General features: G+C 37.5%; 1 protein-coding gene across 1 annotated transcript in view; it reads right to left on the reverse strand.

Moving 5' to 3' along the window:
* Positions 1 to 451: 451 nt before the first annotated feature.
* The window catches only part of LOC135088534 (cardioacceleratory peptide receptor-like), a 62,721-nt gene continuing 45,458 nt past the window's right edge, over positions 452 to 17,714 (reverse strand). The window contains exons 3-11 of the mRNA XM_063983375.1: positions 11,711 to 11,846; positions 10,280 to 10,383; positions 9,733 to 9,826; positions 9,138 to 9,230; positions 8,611 to 8,796; positions 6,726 to 6,821; positions 3,279 to 3,459; positions 1,792 to 1,924; positions 452 to 1,366 (exon numbers count right to left, since the gene is read on the reverse strand). Coding sequence (XP_063839445.1) covers positions 1,223 to 1,366; positions 1,792 to 1,924; positions 3,279 to 3,459; positions 6,726 to 6,821; positions 8,611 to 8,796; positions 9,138 to 9,230; positions 9,733 to 9,826; positions 10,280 to 10,383; positions 11,711 to 11,846 — 1,167 coding nt within the window. The 3' untranslated portion in view covers positions 452 to 1,222. The remainder of the gene's footprint in view (positions 1,367 to 1,791; positions 1,925 to 3,278; positions 3,460 to 6,725; positions 6,822 to 8,610; positions 8,797 to 9,137; positions 9,231 to 9,732; positions 9,827 to 10,279; positions 10,384 to 11,710; positions 11,847 to 17,714) is intronic.

Genomic DNA, 17,714 nt, shown 5'->3' on the forward strand with positions numbered 1-17,714 from the left:
GTCTGGAATTCTAGTCTAGATAGTTTTAGTTTTTTCTAGTGTAGTTACTAAATTCGCAAGGACTTCGCACGTCGAGAAAGATAGACTTCGCAATTCGTCAAAGTCGATCTATGAACTTCACTAATATTGCCTTAGTAACTGTATTATCATGTCGTCGAAGTGCGAATTTGTGTCAGAAACCACAACTATCGCTTTGTAACGACGGTAAATTGGTAATTATTTCGGATAGATAGAATAAATAATTGCCTAGATAGTTTGTGTAATTAATACACACGCAATTATAATGAAGTGATAATATATTGACGATAAACCTTGAGCAGAATAGTGAATCGTTCATTAAATTATGCAATGTTGTATTTAACTTTGTGTTCATTCAAGATAAGTAACTGTTTTACTTTTGTATAAAAGAATTTTTAATTAATTGGGCAACAAAAAACTTACTCGCAAAAAATATAGCTTAAACCGGAAGATAAGTACTACATAAAAAAGTACTGGTGGTCAAGGTGTATCAAGTACCTTCTTAGTTTGTATTTTGTTTGACCATCAGTCAAGTACTTGATGAATTGATTGATGAGAGCAAAACTGCCTTTGGGATAGCACACACGGGAAAAGCTATCCTCCGTACACTGTGTGGAAGTAACTTGAGGATAGTTTAGGTGGGAATGGGTATAAAGTGGGTCAATGTATACTAATAATAAAGACTTGGGATTACCACTGCGTAAAAAAGTACCAGTAAAATACCTACGTATGAATATACCTAAGTGTTAATGTACAGTATTAACAGTTTCAGCACAATAAAAAGATGACGATTTTACTGTTTCATAAAATGGTCCATCAGTTACACCGTATATTTGTATCTAGAGCCTGGTCCGTGAGCACGTCCAGGCTTTAACAAATTATATTAATGAAAGCGGTAAGTACAGTCAATATTAGAAACTTACATACAAACTTTTCATATTTTCATATCGGCTTGTAGACGTCCAGTTTTGTTGAAAATCCATTTAGTTTCAGCTGTTATTAAAACTGACTGTACAATGCATTTTTATTGATACGATGTTTTTTTCACTGTCACTTCATGACACTTATATTATGTCAATATTAGACCTAACTCAAGCGACGCTCGCGAAGAATAAAACGTTCTTTTATATGTATAACCTTCTCAATACAGTTCGTTGCTGATCATTTAAAAAATAATTAAAATGCTTTAAAACCTGTGTAATCACTACAAGAACGTGTCGTCTCTCCTGTGCGGATGGCAGTTATTGTTCTGGTGTTCTTCAGGGAGGTGCAGTCGGACCTTTTTTGAGTTGGTACTGTTGCATTGGTGCACGCGCTGCTTCGGGTATTTGAGGCTGTCTTCTTTTACCTGCACGAAAGTGTTTTGTTGACTGTACTTTGATTAATAAACTATGGTATGTAAAGTCTAGAGATTGCTCTACAATTTTAATGTTTTAACTCTGTGATCTCATGAATTGCTATGCTAGATGTCATAAGTAGTAGAATACTAGCTTTGATAAACGAGTGTATTCTTAGCTTCACGGAGAATAGGTAATAAGCAATAAGTCGACTCAAAGTTTTTACCATTTTTATGAAATGTTTATTATAGTAAATTGGCAAGACCACTATTACCCGTTGTCATGAAAGTTTATGTATCAGAATGTTTACTGTTGTTAGACAAAATATACTTAAACTCTCACTTTTAGCCGCTAGAGTACAATCCTTGCTTAGTTTGGTGCTAAAACAATTTAAATTTTTAGAAAAACAAAAATTCATACAATTATTGCCACTTACCCTGACAGTAAGCTCGTGCCTGGTCCTGCGGTGCGATGACGTCAGCAGTTCGGTGTGTGCGCGGGACTCGTTGCCCACGGGACTGTCGCTGGACTTCATCCAGCACCAGAACCACTTGTATGGCGGAACGTTCCTGCAGTCAAAACATAAGTAGGTGAACTTTGTTTGGAAAATATATTGAAGGCAAAGGATGTATCACATCTTTGTCGTATTTATATCGTCGGATGGTGTTAATATAGTAATCCATATTATCACCATCCGACGATATAAATTAAACTATATTAGATGGTCAGGTAGCCTATATGATTAGTTTAATCTATGAACTATGAGAAGTAGTCTGGTATGGCCTGTATGACTAGTGTTATCTTCTTGTCTAGCATTTTTACTAATCACACTTCTTTCTACACAATTAAGTAATCATGAACACAACTATTTACTTTCTTTATACCTACAGACGTTTTCAATAAAGTCGCTCCCGCTGTCTGTGTAATTTTCAGCAAGAGGAAGGTTTATATTGTTTATTGTACACGTGTAAAGCAGGGGAGTTGTTTATCGTTATTAATATTTATTTCATTTAGGTTCTCTTCTTCCTCGTCCCTCACTGATGAGGATCGCGACCACATATAGCGTTCCTCCACAGACTGCGGTCATAAGCTGTGTGGAGCGCACGATTCATTCAAGTTAGGTGTAATTAACATGTCTTGTTAGCGTAAAAGCATAAGAAGCCAACATGTTATTGAGAAGCAACAGCGTGTAGACACTTAAGTGATATGTAACGTTTATGATCCCAAACGAGACTATGAGTATCTCCATACCAACCATACTGTTGCGAGATTCTTAAAGCACTTAGCGTTGAATCATAATGTCTCCCGCAGATGCCGATGTGTACTTACGAAATATGAGACGATACGTCAATAAAAGACTCGATAAATCAACAAAATACACGTGTCGTTGCTTTTTTATTTACGAATAAAATGAGCAGTAATAAGCTTAGAAAATAATTTGTGAGTATTGTTTTCTGTCTGAAATAACGTTTAATTCAAGCTTGCAACCACTTACTAAATGTAAAGATTCACAATCTTTTCATCAACTAACTTCACAAAGTTGGTTCGCTAATTTGACTTTGAAAACGGAACTCGTTAATAAATCTTCAGAATGACATAAATCATTCCGTTTGTATTTCAAATGAAAATAACGCTTTTGAAGTAACGAACAATTAGTATTATTTTAATCGACTAATAATACGAGGAAAGTAAATCTGCTTGGCTTAGGAACTACACATTTCTGCAAATAAACAATCAACTAAAATTGTGTCACTGCTAAACATTGAACTCAATTTAGATCTAGCGCTCGATCGAGTCACTTTGTTTTCGTAAATATAAGAATACCTTTATCAAAATCAATTTTCTTCCATCACCACATCCATTATATTCTCACAAACAAGTTTAAGTTTGTAATGCAGTTTGTGTGTTGTTTTTTCGACTTACCTAAGGCTGACGAAAATCCTATTAGAGAATATGAAGTAAATAACAGGATTCGCAGCGGAGTTGAGCGGCGCTAGACTTTGTATAAGCGAAGCGATCGCGATGTTCGCCTGTGTGTCTGGCACGTAGCCGTATACTTGCAGCAGGTCGAAGATCATGTACGGAGACCAGCAGAGGACGAACACTGGAACAAAAGTATAAGTAAAGTCCTCTCTCTGTACACAATTATCTATTATGCTACGAAGAGTGCATGCTGACTCTAAATATCCTCAGAAACAGACTGCGGACTCATGCTTAAAGCACGCGTAGCTTAGCTGGGTGAACCCTATCTATGGATAAAGATACTAAAAAAAAAAGATGCTAAGTATTTGCCTTGACAATTGTTGTTTATACAATAAACTTCTTCATTACACAAATCAAGCTTCGGAAATATACTTAAGAAATTCATTAGAAGTTAGAAAAGAAATGAGAGATTGTGGCTGATTGCGTTACATAATATTTTTTTCGTACTTAATTATTTCGTTTAATTATAATAATGCTTCATTACTTTTACATTATTTTTTTCATTACAATAAAAGTAATTTTCAGTCCTACTAAATTTAGACCAAGGCTTAGGGAACTGACTAAATCTATTGGAAAAAAGGTATTTGCCTGGATATTGAAGGCCTTAAATAAACAAGACCCCAGTCTATCTAGCTAGGTAATTGCGTAAAACCAAATTTAAAGTAGGTAATTGATCCGTCGATTTACAATATCGTAAAAAAGGGCCTTGATAAAAAATATTTGTATATTTACTTGGCAAGGTCTAGATAACAAATGCGTAAATAAGTAATAATAAATTATGTAAAGGATCAATTTAAAAGTAGAAGAAGGTTGAAAAGTACGTAATCGATTAAAATTACGTATTTTTTGTACCGTAATAGTAAGTAAAATACTTTAGTTTATAATGAGGGTAGCAATTGACTGGGGTCCCAACCCTGGTGATACACAATAACGTCATGGCTGTATCGAAGCGGCTTTGGTTCCACTTTGCAAAGCCCTAACCAAATCAAGAAAAACACAAATTGATTTTTCAATATGTGATTCTGGGTATCGAACCTTAGACGAAGTCGAGAGATTGATGTCCGTATTCACAAACGTTACTATAAAGTCTCACAGTGCGCGTGGACGCACAGGGTGACACACGAACCAATCACAGAGATCTATTTAACGCTGTGCGTTCGGTTTTCTGCTTCACTTAAGCAAGAATACGGGCGTCAAACTCTAACCACTATTGATATCCAATTAGGTAATCAATGAATCACCCTTGTATTTACTTCTAGTAGACTTTAAAGCTCTACAACATTTGTTTAGCTTCCAATTGTCTGTACGTACAGTCGTCACGTAAATCTCCTTAATGGAACCAGAGTCAGTTATAACACCTACAAGTCTAGCTATTTAAGGACATAGAAAAAGTAGACAACACTCCAGACAAACACTTCGCTATTTTCGTGTTACTTAAATACTATTTTTGGATCAAAATATACTGAAGGGTAATGAACAAAAATTTATTCAATTCGTCTGTTAAAAGGAATTTTGTCTTTGTTGCCCAAAATAGAATCAAGTTATTTTCCATTATTTGGGTTCTAGACTATTTTAACAATAGCGTGGTATTTGGAACATCTGTATACTTTGTCTGCAAAATTAAATGTGCGAGTCTAAGATAAATAATATTATAGCATTTTTAAAAATACGCGTTAATTTTTTGTACGGTACGGACGATGGAACTTTTAACTGAACATTGTGGCGTATGTATTACATAGTTGCAATAGGAATTCTTTACATCTTCTTCTATATATATAAAAGAAAGTCGTGTTAGTTACTCCACTTATAACTCAAGAACGGCTGAACCGATTTAGCTGAAAATTGTCAGGGAGGTAGTTTAGAGCCAGGAGAAGGACATAGGATACTTTTTATCCCGTTCGAAATTAAAAAAAAAATCTGCTTATTTATTGCCATTAAGGCGGAACAAAGTTCGCCGGGTCAGCTAGTTTATAATAAATTAGGATAGCTTTGACATTTAAAGGGAATCTTCTAGATATAGACTAAGCTCATTTCCTTCCAGGAAACTTCCTTTGACGAAAGGACCGGCAAGATGGACGCAAATGACGTTACTATGACAAAAACTAATGGCTAAACTATATCTTATGCGGAAGCCATCGCCTTTGTCGGTCTATAAACAAACAAATATCATTGCCATTTCACACACGTAGCGGATTTTGTCAACTTTCAATGAAATGCGTGATCCCATGTGTTATGGCGTGAAAGATTATGGTTAAAATTGTTCTTGTGTTTTTGCGTCTAAATATAGACAAGTTCTCGGTTGTTTGTTTTTATAAAAATACAATTTTTGTTTCAGATCGGCGTTAAAAGACTGATGCATTTGATAAGCTACCCTAGGAGTGTAAAAAATGTCTCTCTTTGAATCAACGTTGTCGAAAACGGAACTCATTTTGTAAATAAAACTTCTAAATCTTTGTTTATCTGTTGGACTGGAACTGAACTGCATATTGCAGTTGATTGTAATTAATGATTAGGTATATTTTTAAACACATAATACCTACTTTTTTTTACAACGAAACCTATTACTTAAACCAACCTTAGCTAAAAAGGCCCTTTGTTTACAATTCCACAAGTAATAAAATTTATGTAAATGCTTAGTTTTGTGTCGGCACGAAAAGCGGGCCATCGCATTAGGCTGTCAAATATGTCGCCGATGACTTGTTTGTTTACAAAATAAGGAACTAACAACACACATTTGGGTTACGGCCTACTATTAAGCACGATGATTAAGTTCCGCTGTTATTGCAGTCATTAAGTAAAACTTAGCCCTTATAAATTATACGTAGGTAGGGCATTATTTTACAAGTTTAATATATTAAAATACCCACTTAACATTTATTTCAAAGGGTAGAGTTTACATTTTAATTCTTTGTTGCATGCCCGTAGTATTCAGTTTGCAAGTATTTTGCCAACATGTATTCGTACATAACTGAGGTTTTATGCAAATGAAAATGTTTTACCATTTAATTATGTTTTGAAATGTAACTAGCAGCAAAATTTTTATTACTTTGCAGTTGTATTTTACTACTTTTTAGTTGGCTCCATGTTTTGTTTTTACAAAAGTCTACAGTATGATATGAGGTAGAGTACCTAGGTATTTATATTTTCACTTTTTCAACGTTTACTAGTCGGTTTGTTTAAACAATGAGTTGTCATTATTTTTTTATATTACCTAATTTATTTGACTGTTTATTCATTTAGTTCTCGCTGAAAATGTTTTACGTATTTTAGTAAGTCGCTTTTCTTCCAACGATCCTAAATACCTTTTATCAAAATGTATATTTTGGTATACCAAAAAGTAAAATAAAAATTACTCAGTATCTTCAATTATAAAGTCTATTTACTCACCAAAGACAATGACGAAAGTCATCTTAACCGTCTTTATTTTAGCCTTAGGTATGATGCCACGGCTGCTCGCGCGGCGTGAGTCCAAATCGTCGCTGTCTGGAACAGAATGGATCATTTTAATCTAGCACATTACGTAGGATAGCGGCCATGTCTAGCTTTATAAGGTATAGGAGAGGTCAGGGAACAAATTATTGCTTGAGGGTAGCGTTACTTTCTTGTAAGACGCCTGGACGGTAGATTGAATGTGAAAATGGTAATAGCTTTTCGAATTGCAGGAACTGGGATATCTACATAATCTAGCTATAAATTGGACTGTAAGTAGGAATCTATGGTTGGTAATTTGCCAATATAAAACATGAAGATTGATTGCTCAAATGGGGTATATTATAATGTGAATCCTAAGCTAATTTTCTGAGGCCTTCTTATTTGTTCTTGTCTTCGTTCATTTTTCATGAAAATGTTGCTAAATATTTTTCGACTTTCATAAATAATGTAGAGAGGAAAATTATTTCCTTACCATTGCAAATAAAGTAGCCGTACTTGCTCGCAAATTTTGAGGTCAGCAATAAGTTAGGACTTCGTAAACGTTTCGTTACATCGAGGTAATTTATTGTGGAAATAACTCAGCTTACGATCGCGTTGGTTTTAAAGTTCTTCAAAGGAAGAATTCGCCTAATTGAAGTAGGTAATAAAAATCGTTGAGTGTTATATTTTTGATAAGGCCGGCAGGTCAGTAAATTGGAAGGCGATTGCAATTATGTTAAATTAAAATACAATTTAACTTCGCAAATGAATTTCCCGATCTTAGACCTTTTAGTATTCCATTTACTCGAAATGGTCGCTCAGTGCCTTCCATTACGAAAAGCCTAATGATATCTTAGAATGAGACAACTTCGTAGCCGTGCTGCCATAATTCATCCCGTCCTTCCTTCGGGAGGCTGGTCACGTGCTCCTTAATTCGCGGCGATTCATCCCTCGCAGTTTTTCAACCCTTCATGTTACTGGAAACTAGCTAAACATTCTCAGTTGATTTTAGCTGCTGAATGCTAATTTGTTTGCTTACAAATTGGGTACTTGGAAGCCTTTGCGTAAATATTTATTGAAAAGCTTACGAGTTGAAAATATTAAGTTAACCAATACAGGCTCACAGTTTTGTTGTTTTGTCGAAAACCGCTGGCGTTATTGCTGGAATTTATTCATATGATAACATGTTTAACTAGAAAATCTCTTGTTAGCATTATTATTTCGATAATGTTTAGAAATTGAAGTTTACTTCGGTACTTTATCTTTTACTAGTTGTTTCTAGGAATGTTTGAATACTGAAATGTTGGGTGCTTATTATTGTAACTCAATTAATTACTGACGCGTTAAATGTATATTATGTTTCAGTGTTTGTATGTGAATTGCTTTCAGCTATTGTATAGTGCCTCCATCAGAAGACTAGGATGATGTTCCTTACTTCGAGATCAGTACAATAAGATGCGATGCCTCCATAAATTACCATTTTAGATCAATTTTGTGGAGCATAATATAATATGGTTCGTAACATAGTGCTCCGTAAGTGCACGTAATTAGTCGGGCTTGCCATCTGTTTCCGCCGAATATGAGATTTCCCAATATCCTTGTATTGTATCCCTCCCTTTAGTGAATGATTGGATGATTTAAAGTGGATCATATCGTTGTGGGACATCCACCCATAAAGTGGACAGATGATCTCAAAGATATAAGGAAAGCGCTGGATGTAGGGTGTTATACATCAGCCAATATGGAAATCAATGGAGGAGGCCTATGTTTAGCTACAATCAGCAGTGGAAATCCTGTGGCTGAAATGAAGAAGATAATGATGATATTATTATTAGAGCTTTGTACTATACTTATTACTTACATTGCCTCGTCGCAGTAGCGCGCCTTCCAAGCACTCTTTGACTCTTCTGCCGTATCGTGACCACTATCACCCCGTAGCAAGCGGCTATAGTCAGAGCTGGTATCACGAAGAGCGACACGAAGACGCTGGTCATCCATATCCTCCACTGGATCTTGCTTAGGCTCGACCAGCATTGGAGGACTCCTGCTGTTTGGGAAGAATTTTTATTATCACCAGCAGGCAATGAGGGCTATCGTTTTTATACTTAACAGTTGGCACCCCTGGCGATTGACAGGACCTTACTCTACAGTGGCGCTATCTTGATGAGTGCAAATGCGACAGTCCTCGTACCACTTTAGCGTTCACCAGTTGGTGCCACTGTCTTCGCTACTAGCAAGTGACAGGACCTTACTCTACGTGACGCTAACTGGTGAGCGCTAAAACGTTAGTCCTCATTGGGCTCCGCGCATTAAAGGCAGTTCTCATTAAAGGAAATAAATAGCTAAAGAAATATGCGATTGCTAGAGGTACATATTGGTGATACTTACCTACATTCTCTTCTTCGAAGAGGAACAGCATCGGCACACAGAAAAGAAAGCTTATGAACCACGCTCCTAGAATGAGCGCACGAGCTCTCCGCCCTGAAAAGGATGTTATAAATTAAAATCATAATAATTTTGACAAAAAAGGCTAAGGACGCGTCACATTAAACGTGATTATACCGACTCAAATTACTAATATAAACAGTACTGGTAAAGTATGTGCAAAAATGTTGATTGTACTACATAATTTTCAAGCTTGAAATGTATGAAACTGACCTGTGACAATTTTATTCATGTGTAGCTTTTCGAATTGAACACTGAACACAGAACTCAAACGTACAAGTATTTTACTAGCCTAATAAGACTGTGGATAGATAATGTAAAAATATTTAGACAAGGATGATGTGGTACCGGAAAACGCGGCGTAGGACGTCCACCCACAAGGTGGACCGACAACCTGATAAAGGTAGCAGGAAGGCGCTGGATACAGGCCGCTACCAACCGTGCGATGTGGAAGTCATTGGGGGAGGCCTATGTTCAGCAGTGGACGTCCTATGGCTGAAATGATGATGATGTGGTAAAAAGTAAAGGTAAGGCTCACAGCTGCCCGTGAAGTTCATGGGATGGGTGATGGCGTCGCACCGGTCCACGCTGAGCGCCACCAACACGTACGTAGAAGAATAAGTTACTACACCCTGCAACAACACATTGCATTTAATTTTAAAGCTCACAAAAATATATACTTACTAGTGGCCGCCCCCGACTTCGTACGCGTGGATCCCGTTTTACCCCCTTAGGGGTGGACTTTCGTAAAATCCTTTCTTAACGGATGCCTACGTCATATAACATCTACCTGCATGCCAAATTTCAGCCCGATCCGTCCAGTGGTTTGGGTTGTGCGTTGATAGATCACTATGTCAGTCAGTCAGATTATACACAAGCATAGAACACAAATAATTGGGACGGAAAAATTCAAGTCATCATTGCCCATGATCATTGCTATGAAGTTTGGACACAAGCCGTAGACAAAACCGTTCAATTTCAATTATTTTGTGATAGCGCTACATTAAAATATAACTACTCATTATATTGATTAGAATAGATATTTATAGATAAGATAAATAGAAAAATATAAATAGGTAGCTTACCTGTAAATATTTCATCAGCTTACACGCTATTGAGCCCGCGAGCCACGCTATAGTTATTCGATGGATCAGATCTGGGAGAACGCTTATTAATCCTACCAATAAATCTGTAAGATAAATAAAACGATTAGAAAACATAATGCTGCAATAAAATTAATTACATTACTAACATGATAAACACTCCACCATAAAGTATTTGTAAAATAGAACTATAAAGACTTATGCCCGTTTTCATCATCAATCCCTAATTTTTAAGTGAAATGAAAACAAAATTCCTATTATGCGTTACTATATGTGTCACTTAAAAAAAAAGGGATTGTTGGTGAAAACGGGCATTAGATTAGCATAATAAAACGACATGACAGCAAATCATCATCAACAAGTCATTAAGTCTCCGCTCCGAGAGCACGATCTACTATTTTACCAAAGGCAAATGGAAGATTTAGCATAAATTCCCAAAGCTGTACTCGTGTATTAGTCCCTTAGTCGCCTTTAAGACATCCATGCACCACAACAGTCGGGGTGATCCTATTAATCTGCCAGAACCACAATATATTATATAACTATTTTTTGTGAGCTTCAATGACCATCTACTTAATAAATACATACTTCAGTTATAAGGAATATCTGCAATAGGGATGTTTCCTGGGTAAAAAAGCAAGAGTTTTAATTAGTCCGTCAGTTAGCTTATGAAAAACTACACGACATTTATTTTTCACTTTATAAAACGAATGAAAATGTAAAGAGATAAAGCGTGCCAAGTTCTTAAGAAAAGGCCCGTGACGTCAGTGAGTGCGTAAAAGTGCAAACACTTTGTGACGTCGCGCGGAACTTCAACGCACTATAACTTTGTAATTATTTGTTTGATTGACAATTAAAAACATACGTCTCCAATATTTTTTTATATTAAAATTGACGGACTAAAATATATTTTTTTAGGAAACTAGCCTATTCACCATCACAGTATAAGCCAGCGTTGCCAGTTTTTTTTTTCGCCTAGTCGGGACTTTGGTACTTTTTGAGTGAAAATAGCGGGATTCTTCCGTCAAAAGCGGGACAAAGTAAAAAAAACGTACATAATCAAAGGTTTTTAAATATTTATCTTTTTATTTGACTTAAAATTACGTTTACGTGACAATAGATAGCAAAAGTAGCCATAGAAAATGTATTTCAACAAAAAAATAATATTTTAAATCAGATTTACTCTATCGTTAAATTCGCCTTTAGAATAAAAAAAGAAAAAAATTAAAAAAGTTTTATTTTTTAGAATAATAATAATATGGCGTTTCAAACAATAGTCTGGTGAAGTGAGTGTCTCTCTCCGAAAAGCGGGACAGAGCCTGTCCCGCGCGGGACATTTAAATTTGATTTAAAAATCGGGACGTCCCGCCAAAATCGGGACGTCTGGCAACGCTGGTATAAGCTAAAGCTTACCAGATATAGCTAGCTGCATGATGAAGAAGTTCATCCTGCTCTTTCTCGTCTTGGTGAGCAGCAGCGCCAGAACCACGGTGGCGTTGCCCGCCACGATCGCCACCAGCAACGCCCAGAGGACCGCCACTTGAGCTGTCTGTACAAGGTTTAATACTTATTTTTATTAAGAACAGATTTTTAGAAAAAAAAAATTCCAACTTTACAATATCTAAAACTTTCGAGAGTCTCGCGAGACGCGGCACTTAGCAATTTAGCCAAAACTTTTGTGGCCTCGCAGTATATTTCCATCTATTGTTTGCTCGCAATAGACAAAATAAGTAATATACTTAAATACTGATTTAATGAGCATTTAAGAGCTTTAGAGTAGGCGCACACCGTTGATTTTTCGTCGGCCGATAGTTTAGTCGGGCAGTTGATCAGTATGGGCATGTATGGGAGTGCGCACACTACGCCGATTCGATTTGGCCGATTCTTCATACAAATTAAAATCGGGCACAACTATCGGCCAACTAAAAATCAACGGTGTGCGCCTACTCTTAAACTGAGATATATTGCTCCTTAAGTTATTGAAAAATTAAATAACAACTTATTTTGTTGAATGGGAATGAGAGAGGCTTGGAAACAGTTTGTAGCCAAAGCCCAACTTACACAGAAAACTCCTATTATTGTATAGTATTGACACCGATTAAACTTTGACACCTTTAATTTATTTGCGTGCGATTTTTCGTGAGCTAGGTACTATATTACTTTTCCTCACATCCACATTTTGAATTTTAATCAGCTTGTATTTTATTCATAAAACAAATGAATACCTAAAATTTACAAACAAAAAAGATTGTTGGTGGCCAGCACGCAGCCAAAGAGTTTCGCGTTCGGTCGGTAAGTATGCGAAAAAAGTTTTCATTCTATTACGAGAAAAGGAATCAAGATTGCATTTAACAAATAATTACGATTGTCAATTAGTACAAACTTCGACAAATAAAACTAAATTCATGGGCCATCAAACCATTAAACGAAATATATGAGTTAAGTAAGTACAACGATCCGGAGTTAATTGTGTGTGAGGATCTGAACTATGCGTCTAGACACGCGGTCTGTATTCTAATCTCACTGTAAGGGATACTAACACCATACTAAAGTACGAGTATAAGTAGTGTTTGAAAGGTTTAGTGCTTGTAAAATCTATTAGTGATATTTACATAAATGTAAGTGACTTGGGTACCAAAAGTAACAAATACAGGACTACATAAAATTATTTTAAGTAAGACTTACTTAAATTAGTAAGTAAAGGTACTTTTTGTTTTACACAACAATATTTTCAAAATAATTAAAATTCTTCAGATTTATTTCAGTGTAGGTACCTGCTTATAACGTCACTGAAAATATTTTATAATAAGCTTATACAAGTTACAATCCAACCCACAGATAAACGGAAGTTTGTTACGACAATTGAACAAAAATGGCACCAATGGGCTAACCTAGATACTGAATCTACATCCCCAGATTAATTGTGGAATCATGCTAAAGAGCTACTCGAAATGGCTGTGGCGGGATCAGGGTCAGTAACATCGGTTCGCAAGCGTCAACACTGGATGACTGACGAAACTCTTGCCCTTGTGAACGAAAGGAGAAGCATGAAAGCTCGGGGAACTGATGTAAGGACATTGAACGCACTATCCGCTCGTATACAAGAGGCATGTAGACGGGATCGTAATTACCACCTACGGAAGCTGTGTGCAGAAGTCGAGGCTCACGCAGATAGACATGAAACAAGCGACCTGCACAAGAAAAAAAGTACATCACCAAAAACTTTACCTCCAAAACATGGTCTATAGAAAACTCACAAGGCGTACTTTTGACCGAGATAGGTGCTATTTCTGAATCCTGGAAAAACTACTGCCAGTCATTATTTGAGGATCCTGAAGCTCATAACTTTCACTCGACAATGCCCAGGAATGAAGAAAAAGAGCCGTTTATACTAAAGGATGAAGTGCGAGCCGCTATCAGACGCCTAAAAAGCGGGAAAGCCACCGGAAGAGATGCCATACCAATTGAAACCATCAAGGCATCGGGGGAGTATGGTGTCGATATTTTTCATACCCTGTGTAATAGAGTTTGGGAGACAGGAACTTGGCCCCAAGAATGGACTCACACTGTCTTTGTTCCTCTACATAAAAAAGGGCTCCACTAAAATATGCAATAATTACCGCTTGATTGCTCTAATTTCACATGCAAGTAAAATTTTACTGCATATTCTGAACGAGAGGCTGAAGTCATACCTGTCGAAGGAAATTGCTCCTGAGCAAGCTGGTTTTGTGTACCCGTGAGCAGATCCTAAACGTGCGCCAGATTATTGAAAAGGCCAGGGAGTTCAACAAGCCAACCTATATCTGCTTTGTTGATTTCTCAAAGGCATTCGACTCAGTAAAGTGGCCAGTACTTTGGAAGACTCTGTTGGCTATGGGAACACCTAAACACCTTGTTCACCTTCTCAGAAAACTTTATGAAGAAGGGACGGCTTCGGTAAGGACGGAAGACATATTGTCGAATAACTTTCATCCAAGTGCTGGAGTCCGTCAGGGCTGCATCTTATCACCACTGCTGTTTAACACCTACACAGAGCTCATTATGAGGATAGCACTCGAAAACTGGTCGGACGGAGTCGTTGTTGGGGGTCATAAAATCTCAAACTTGCGCTATGCAGATGATACCACCCTTATTGCAACTAGCATCGAGAATATGGAATTTCTACTGAGCAAAATGGAACAGGTCAGCCTGGATTTCGGTTTGAAGATTAACCGCAGCAAGACGAAGATAATGATTGTCGACCGAGCTAACAATAACTCGCCCGAGGTCACTAAAGTTGCGAACTGCGACGTCGTCCAATCATACGTCTACCTTGGTGCACTGATATCGAACAGTGGTGGATGCGCGGATGAGATCAAGCGGCGTATGGCTATTACCAGGTCCGCTATGGACCGGCTCAAGAAAATATGGAGAAACAGAAACATCACAAAGGCCACCAAAATGCGACTTGTCAGGGCATTAGTGTTTCCCATATTTCTTTACGGTGCTGAGACGTGGACTCTGAGAGAAAGTGAGAAGAAGAAGATAGACGCTCTAGAGATGTGGTGCTGGAGAAGGATGCTTGGCATAACCTGGACAGAGTTCCGAACCAACGTCTCGATCATCCAAGAGCTTGATTTCAAACAGCGTCTTTCTTCCATCGTCCAAAGTCGTATACTCACTTTCTTTGGCCATATAACACGTGGAGACGTCGCTTCTGTTGATCGACTTGTCGTGCAGGGGAAGGTTGAGGGCACAGGAGCGCGCGGCAGGTCGCCCATGCGATGGACTGACCAGATCAAAACCGCACTCAATGGTCCACTCCACGAGTGCACAAGAAAGGCTGCAGTGCGAGAGGAATGGCGACGGATTGTGAGACTTGCCACCGGACCTGGTGTGACGACCACGACCACTCTGGCAAGAGTGTAGCGACGAAGAAGAAGATATACAAGTTACACAAGCTTGGTTTTACGAGTATCTTTTCTAAAACATTTTGCTGTTCTAAACTTAGCTGTAAATTATAAATTATAAGTCGATACCATATGTATGCCGATGATCTTCAAATTTACCTGTCTTTTGACCCCAGAAAAACCGAAGACGCAGCGGTTAAACTGAATGAAGAACTGCATAGGATCAAAGTATGGGCTCAAAACCATATCCTAACGCTGAATCCAGCTAAATCAAAGTATATGATCTTTGGTACCAAGAAGCAGATCGAGTTTGTTGAGAGTAGAGATCCAAGTATTACAATTAATGACCAGATAGTGGAACGAGTCTGGTCAGCAAGGAATCTGGGTGTGACATTTGATGCCGGCCTCCGTTTCGAGAGTCATGTCGGCGAGTTGGCCAGGTGTTGCCTCTACAGGCTGAAAGTCTTATACAGGTTCAGGGACTACCTCAGTGCGGAGCTCAGAACTAGACTCGTTGAAAGTCTGGTTTTGTCAAAGCTAAATTACTGTTTACCCGTTTTTGGCCCTTGTTTACTTTCACGCTCGTGCCGAGTATTGCAACGAGTTCAAAACGCGTGTATGCGATTTTCTCAGCACATTCCTCCGAGAACTCACGTGTCTCCTTTCATAAATGAAGCGAATATGCTGAACATGAAGTCCCGTCGAGATTTACACTTTGCAAGCTTGCTTTTTGGCGTGATTAACAGTGAGACACCTGAATATCTCTATAAAATATTGCAGTGGTTACACTCATCCTCTGTGTACAACACCCGGGGTAGGTCCTGGAAACTTGTCAATCACAAACACAGGACCGCAGCGTTTAGGGGTAGCTTTAGATACTTGGCAACCAAATGCTGGAACAACCTGCCCCCGCCCATTAGACAAGCTCAATCTAAGTTTACTTTCAAAAGTAAACTTAGAAAACACCTACTCAGCATTCAAAAAATGACACGTTGCTAAGTATCATCAAGTCCTCTAGTTGTTCTTTAAGATTCTTTTTGACATCTACAATTTTATCGTTTTTGACATTTGACATTTCCTTTAATTATACATATTAATGTTATTTAATTATTATTATTTTTTTATTAGTATTAATTTCTTCTACTACTTGACATTAAATTTGACATTTATAAAACTCATATCCTGATACACCGAGCAACTCAGACCACGGCCGCCGTCTGAAAATCAGCGTCATGTGGTATGCACTTGACACATGCTGAGACGGGGGACCTTTTTGCTGCTGCAACGCCGCCTAAGTAACTGTCCCGATTAATTTTAATTTAAATTGTCATTCTTTTGACTGGTTCTGTAATGTTGACCGTTTGTTTTATGTATGTATGTGTATTCATGTGGCAGCAAAATAAACGTTATTCTATTCTATTCTATTTTATTCTAATTATGAATGTTCTTTTTCTAATAAAAATCATAAAACATGCTCTTTTATTCGTAAACAGAATCCATTAACGGTGTTCTGCTACTTAAATTCTATGTATTTCAGCAAAATAGCATTTATGGATCTCATCCAAAAGGATTTGGTGTCACATTTGCGCATACAGAATTGAATTACTGGCACAAATAGAAATATATTGTCGCTCTTACGATTCGGAATGTGAAATGAAGTAAGAAAATGAGACTTAATAGGCGTTTCTTTTTTCAAACAACTACCAAGGAACGGTTATGTTTTGAACTAGTTTCTTACTTTCTTAGGATAAGTATCCTTATTTATTAGGATATTAAAATACACTTAGGTACAGAAATGTTTCGTAATCGCTGCTTGCGTGTTCTGTTCAAGAGGCAAAAAATATTGCGGGGAAAATTGAGAGAGAAAACAATTCAGTGATGAAATTGGACGATGTGACAAAGAAAAATGCTTCGAAATGGCTAGTCATCAACGTTTTAGTACGCTTACTTTGAACACCAATAATTTAGAAGATTACAACGTTCAAAAAGACAAAAAACTTTCACGAATATAATATAGTCTCATTACAATAAATTGGAAAGATTGTTGTTGACTGTTAAGGTTCAGCCAAACCAACGCGATCACACGCGATCAGCCGGCGTGCAGCGATGGCGATCAATGCATTTAAAGGTTCGGACAAACCAACGCGTGCAGCGATGGCGATGGCGATGGCGACCACTGCGCGTGCAAAAGTTGTTTCACACTGCCGCGACCGCGATGGCGATCGCTGCGCGTGCAGGTTGTCACTGTCACCACAACTGTCACGCATATTGTCAATCACGCCTAATCGGCAAAATGGAAACTGAATTAAATTATTTGTTTGGAGCTTTTGATGCAATTGAGACAGTGGAAACACTTTTTTACTCAAGTTTATTCAGGTGGCCACATATATTATAGAATGAGACAGGATTACATGCGGTATAGGTAGTAGGTATTGGTTACTCATAACCACGTCATAACCAAGCTATATTTCTGGCTTCGTTTGTAGTCCCTAGAGCCCTAACAATACCTTTTAATTAGATTTAAAGAA

The sequence above is a fragment of the Ostrinia nubilalis genome, chromosome 4 (genome assembly GCF_963855985.1).
Source record: "Ostrinia nubilalis chromosome 4, ilOstNubi1.1, whole genome shotgun sequence".
Lineage (NCBI taxonomy): Eukaryota > Metazoa > Arthropoda > Insecta > Lepidoptera > Crambidae > Ostrinia > Ostrinia nubilalis.